Genomic DNA, 6,842 nt, shown 5'->3' with positions numbered 1-6,842 from the left:
TATGTAAAAATAAACCTTTATTTATAAAATAAGGTTATCGTTATGTCATAATACAATAATATATTTTGCTTCACTTTATAATCGTATTCTGCATAGCGCAAATTGGCTGGTAGCGACATGCTGCACACGGACATTTGCATCTTCTTAATAAAAAAATTCTCCTCACTTTTTGTCAAAGGTAATAAATTAATAAATTACAATACATAGCGTACATTTGTAAATTACTTTTGTTTTGTGTTACAAGACGAAATTATTAATTTTAGTTTGTATTTAGGTTTGTATGCAAGTATGTATATTGCTTAATGCATACATATTTATGTACTTGTAGTTCCAGCCATTATTGGTCATTGTTATTATTGCTGAAGAATAGTCGCTTTTCATTAATAAAACTCCCTTAATTCTTTATATTCATTCTGCATTATTGGTTGGTGCTTATTGATGCCTATTTTATATAAAGTTATATATATGTATATGTTTACAATTTTACTCTTCCTATTTAACGTATATGTATAGAAATTGTGGCCGCCAATAGTTGTTCATTAGTTACTGTTGGTGTTGTTTACGTTGTTACTGTTAGTGTTGTTGTGGCTATTTGTGTTGTTGATGGTAACATCATTTACAACAGCTATGGGTTCTTGATTCTGATTTGGCACGCTATCCATGTTGGGAATATAGTCCAACGCCATCATACAGGCGAATACTGTCATCACCATTTTGGGTTTCACTTCCGTTATATCTTCGGGCAGAGCATACACGCGTGCACCTATCTTACGCGCCATAGAAATTGCATATTTAGCATTGGCCAAATTGTCCTGTATAGAAATTTTTTTGAATTGTTAGAAACTGATATTGTAAAAATTCTATATTTACAAACCTCTTCGGTGCCGCCGGTTCGCACCAAGTCATAGTTTATGCTACCCTCCTTGATGGAATCAATCAAATCGATTACAATTTTGCCATCAGCAATGGCCGAGTCGTTGAAGTTCTTCAAGCTGGACGTCTTGCCGGCGGCAGACAATTTACTATTGACCCATTGTACAATTTCCTTCTCGATTATGGGGCTGCCTGTGTTGGCCAGACGCGATAGAATTGACAAGGTATAGGCGCGCATCAGTTGCCATATCAAAGCTGTGTATGAAATTAATTTGCAAATATAAATTATTATAAGTATTTAGAAACATTTTTAATTTTGTTTTTTTCTGTACTCACCCAGAGTCAGTGTAGCATTCCCATCATTCAAATCCTGTCCGGCAATTCCGACCAACGAAAACTTCAGCTGTTTACCCAAGTCCACAGCATAATTGCAATTCTCCAATTTTTCCATGAACTTACGCAGGGGCGTGAAACGCTTGTGCACGCGTTGCCAATTCACAATACCTGGCTTGATGATATCGAACAGCTGGAAAATGACCAAACCATCAGCAAGATCCGAGTACAGCCAGTTAATATGTGGCGAAACTCCCATGGAATTCATCCAATTTCTGTAAGCTATGGGTGGGAATGAAAAGTAGGGAGTGGTTATATAACTGATTTCTAAATTCAGTTCAACTAAGTTAAATAAGTTTTACGAAACTAAAAGTTCATTGAAAAACAATGCAATACTTGGAAGCTGGATATAGTTATTCTACCTTATCCCTTTAAAAATTGCACAAATTATACTCTCAATTTTCACTTATTTCACCCTACTTACTTTTCTCCTCGCGCGTCTCTTCGATCGACTCCAGGCCATCGATTTGTTCGGGTCTGTCCAGTCCAGGATGGTTGTTGAACAGGTTCGCAACGAAGGCCAAATTCAACTTGTAGACCCCATTGACAACGTCCTGCGGTGTCAAGAAGCTGCGACAGTTTAATTTGGCCGCTTGCTGCAACATAATCTCCGCACGCGAGGTCAGATCAGACTCACGCAACGCATCCAAATTGACATCGGCATCATTACCGGCAATCTGCTTCAGCAGATGGGAATAAATCTCAGAGTCAACAATATCTGATTGGAAGTTGGTGCAGCGACGCGAAATGCCAGCACGCTCCAAATGATGGTTAACCCAACGCAGCAGTATAGCTTCTGGCGACAGTTTCATCAAATCCTCCAAACGTTCATTGTCGAACAGCAGACCAGCCAAGCCAGGACAGCTGTCGAGTGTAATGTGACTGAATAGACCAATGCGTATAATTTGCCACAGCAAACCCAAGACCAAATGTGGTTTGCCTTTGGCCAGATCGTGTGCGTCGATGTTGACAATATTGCAGCCAATCGCTTGTGAAGAAACGAGCGCCAGCGTCAAGTTCTCAAACTCGCGATACACAGTCAAATTCTTCTTGTTAATGGCACGCTCATCGATCGTGTCCGGGCAGGAGTGATTGATAATCTTGCAAAGGAGGATGCCATCTTTGATCGCTTGGTATAGGTGTTTGCCCTCCGAATCGATTGGTAGCAGATGTTTTAGATCTTGATCATAACCTAAATTCGAATTGATCCAATCGGAGAAGGCAAGCTGCTCTTCGAGGCGAACCGAATGTGTTGTGCCCTCGGAGGATATGCTCGACATGCCACCCAACGTTTCGAGGTTCTCCTTTTTCGATACGACCGTCTTGAAAGTGCTTGCCACATCTTTGGATTTTAGATCAAGACAGAGGTTTTCGAATTCTTCGATATTGAGTTTGCCCTGATGTGATGTGCGTTGCTTATTCTGGAACTCATCGATCATTTCGCGCACCTGATAGCCAGGCAATTTGAAACCAACTTGATCCAATGCCTCCTTTAATTCGCTCAAGTCGATAAACCCATCTTTGTTGGCGTCAATCTGTCAGATAAGAATAGAAAGTAAGGAAATTGCATATCGACTCATTAGTAAGTGAAAACAATATTTTTCCGTAAACTTAAGTAAATCAGTGGCACAAAGGAAACGTTAAAAAGAATGAAGTGATAAAAAACATAAACAAACACAACGAATTGAGGTGCATGAGTCATGCGTTGGCCATCGATATATTCCATTTCAATATTTGTGACGAATCGCGCTCGCAGCCAGGGCCAGCGAGAAGTCATTCGATTAACTTTTTGGTTGTGGGTGATTTCAGCGCGCAATCAAATCAAAACATACCAACATACACATTTATGTGCATAGGTCAGCCCGGCAGCTAGTAAATCACCGATTCGACATAAAAATTCCAACAACAGCAACCAAAGAAAAACACTACACCAATAAAATTTACATACAATTAGCAATACAACGCGGATTCGCCGCGGCTGCGACGGTGACTACGACTGCGGTTGTGGTCGTTGTCGTTGTCGTTGTCGTCGACGCACAGTGTTTCCACGATAAGGAGATAGGAGGAAGACAAACCACAGTGCGACGCTGGCATCGCCATGACTCGTATCTGCGGCGCGCAAAACCAGTTATGTCGCCATTCAGAGCTCCAAGCTGCACACAGCGATGCTCATAGTACAACCCACACACAACAGTGTAAGCTACCAGCCGGTAAGATTGATAATGACAACAGCGCCGCGGCTTCGACGGCAGTGAGTTCAGCAGCAGCGAAGACATTCACGGCGACGGCGACAGCGACAGAGACGCTTTCTGTAATGCGCAATAATCGCTTGCTTGTCACTGTACGCATATACCGTACACACCGCCCACTGTGTATGTGTGTATGGCACTATGTACGTGCCACTTTTTTATTGCTTTCCCGGCATACCAAAGCGTCAATCATTTACTTATTTATAACTTAAGTAATATGATTTGTTTACTTTGTTTAAGGAAGCCTGCAAACACCAAATAAGGGCAAAAGCCAGCCAAGGGGCAACGATGTTAGTGGTTGGAATTCAAGTTGGACTGCAAACAACCTTCCAATTCATTCACCATCATCACCACTGCACACACTCATCGAAAGTTGCTGCTAACCAAAGAATGAATCACCTAGCCAAATGTATGGCTGTGCAGATGTACAATGGTCAAAATAAGTATTCAACCAGATATGATAATGTTGGGTTAAAAATTTAAACCAATTTGTTTTTTTTTTGCTTTCGATGACACATTTCCTTGTAAGTAATTACAATATAGTAAAACCAAGGAAACACAATAAAATAAGCTATAATATATCCAAGGATAGTTTTAATTAAAAAAATATAGACTGTATGTGCGAAATGTACCGTTAAAGGTGCCTGCGAATCTTCACCAATTATGTATATGTATGTGTGTAGAGAGTTGGAGTTGTACACAGCAACTTTAAGAGCAAAAACTGCCGCTTAACTGTTTAGTGAGCCGTTGATACTAAATCAATTTTTTAAACGAATTTTGGAGATTCTCAATTTCATCAAGATGATCCCTAGGATTTTGCTAACTTCACTAAACTTTGTTTAGTTTACAGTTATGTAAAAGAAAGGAGAAAGAAAAGAAACTTCAACTCAAATTACAGACCTCGCTTTAGTTGAGAATTTATGGAATAGTTTGAAAAAAAATTGTTTTTGTTTTTTTAGCTTGACCTCAACTAAATTATCTATAGTTTATCCACAAAATTCGTATTCGAATACTTATATTAATCACTGTATTTACTCACACCTCTCGCAAGATGTGCGAAAACGGCTGGCGGGCACACCAATTTAAGTAAACACAAAATGCGCGCATAAACAAAATGAAAAAAATTCTCAAATAAAGAAAAATTGCACACACTCACGTATGTATGTACGCACATACTTAATTCCCGTTTATTTAAATAAAACAGAATTCGCACAAAGTTTATGTTATTTGTTTTACGCGGCAAAACACACCTTTGAATTTGCAATTAATATTACGACTATCAGCACTCTTTCTATTCCAGTCTGCAGTCATTTGAAATACATTTTCTATTATTGTTGGAAAATAATCAAAAAATTTTGATTTCGAAAATGAAAATCCGTTCCGTTCTATGAAAAGACCAGCAGTGGTGATCACTCTCTGTGATAGGGATTATAAATAAAAAAACAAATAATTGGCGCGTACACTTCTGTTAGGTGTTTGGCCGAGCTCCTCCTTCTGTTTGTGGTGTGCGTCTTGATGTTGTTCCACAAATGGAGGGACCTACAGTTTCAAGCCGACTCCAAACGGCAGATATTTTTTATAAAGAGCTTTTTCATGACAGAAATACACTCGGAGGTTTGCCATTGCCTGCCGAGGGGCGGCCGCTATTAGAAAAATGTTTTTATTAATTTAGCTTTCACCGAGATTCGAACCAACGACCTCTCTGTGAATTCCGAATGGTAATCACGCACCAACCCAGTCGGCTACGGCGGCCGTCGATAGGGATTATACTCTAGAAAAAAATAATTCGAATAATTATATTAGTTTTGCTTAAGAAAAAATTAATTCGAGCAAAAAGTTTGTGAGAACTCTTCGAACTTTCAACAATGATACTATGATGCAAATGGTTCCAAATAGTTTTCTTACTAATCTTCAACTCGTAGGCAATGGAATAAGTATTCCCACACTGGTTTCACGCAAAGATTTACTAGATATTAATAACATTTTCGATGATTGACCTTTTTTTTCGATATTTCATTTGGTCCGTAAAGAGCACACACTTTTTTTTTGGCCGCCTGCATCTTAGGGGCAGTGGAATTGGAGACTGTATCGATTTGGCTCCTTCTCATACCGTTCATACAACTGACCTCCTGAACACAAAACTGTGTTGACCTGACATGCACAAAAAACTGTCAAACAGCTTTTTTTAAATTAACTTTTGTTGAATCACCTTCAAATCGCCATAAAATATGAACCGTTGCAATGTATGTACTTATGCACACTTGTAGCCACATAATTAAATCATTTTATTTGTTATAATATTCGCGATATTTTTCATGTAAAATGTTTTCGCAAATTTTTTATAAAATAAAGTTTATTACATAAGAAGAATTCTCAAATTAAGAATTCTCGTCCATATAAAGCAAATGTTCGGAAGTCTTTTATGAAAAAAATAGAAGAAAATTCTCAACATCGCATGTAAAAGAAATTGTTAAAAATCAACGCCATTTTCGAGCAACTTAAAACTAACACTTTTTTATACAACATAGAATTGAATGGACTATAAAACTAAACTACATACCCAGAAGTTTTCTTAAGATTCTGATTAAAAAGTTGACAATTTTGATGAAACTTTTTTTAAATTTGTAAAAGTTTTCCGAATTTTATACAAAGTTTAGACATTTCATTTATGAGGTTTTTGTTATATTTTTATTAAAAATATTGCAAATATTGTAAAAAGAAAAAATGGCTTAATTATGTGAAGCCAATAGTATCTATATCGTGAAATATGGTTCACTAAAGATATCTAGCGGAGAACACTCAGACCTTTTTACTTCACCTAAGTCCGATAGCCCCTGCTGCTAATTGCCTTGAGTTTTTAATATGATTATTTATAATTATATTTCAACTAAATATATAAGTAAATAATATAATTTCGTATTTTTTAAGAATATAAATAATTATCATGATTCAGACTACATGATAAAATCCTTCATTTTACTCATGCAGTAGGTCTTCATTTTGGCAATGCAATAGTTAAGTGTTACTTCAATACATCGGACTGTGTGGTACAAACAATGTTTTAGTGGAAAATACAGCGTCAGTCTGCCTACTAGACATGGAGATACCCGTATACCAAAGCTTATTATGAGAACTGTTCATAAATTTGTTCACAAAAGGATACAGGACCGAAAAAAACTGGTGCTGGAAATCACCTGGAGAGAAACATTAGGCTCTCTTACGAACTAGGTTTTACAATCCAGGTCAAATATTACAGTTACAGCCAGCCTAGAGTCCTAAAGGCTCAGAGAAACACTATTGCATCTTATTCAATATTATCCAGCAATG

General features: G+C 37.6%; 1 protein-coding gene across 2 annotated transcripts in view; it reads right to left on the bottom strand.

Moving 5' to 3' along the window:
• LOC129237544 (plastin-3) overlaps positions 1-6,842 on the bottom strand; it is a 61,884-nt gene continuing 55,042 nt past the window's right edge. For both annotated transcript variants that reach the window (XM_054872358.1, XM_054872357.1), the window contains exons 2-5: positions 1,691-2,801; positions 1,210-1,488; positions 875-1,128; positions 1-812 (exon numbers count right to left, since the gene is read on the bottom strand). In XM_054872358.1, the coding sequence (XP_054728333.1) occupies positions 540-812; positions 875-1,128; positions 1,210-1,488; positions 1,691-2,801 (1,917 nt within the window). In that variant the 3' untranslated portion in view covers positions 1-539. The remainder of the gene's footprint in view (positions 813-874; positions 1,129-1,209; positions 1,489-1,690; positions 2,802-6,842) is intronic.

Source organism: Anastrepha obliqua, chromosome 2 (genome assembly GCF_027943255.1).
Source record: "Anastrepha obliqua isolate idAnaObli1 chromosome 2, idAnaObli1_1.0, whole genome shotgun sequence".
NCBI classification, from domain to species: domain Eukaryota; kingdom Metazoa; phylum Arthropoda; class Insecta; order Diptera; family Tephritidae; genus Anastrepha; species Anastrepha obliqua.
The sequence above is the reverse complement of the archived record's forward strand: the minus strand, read 5'-3'. Positions and strand labels throughout refer to the sequence as shown.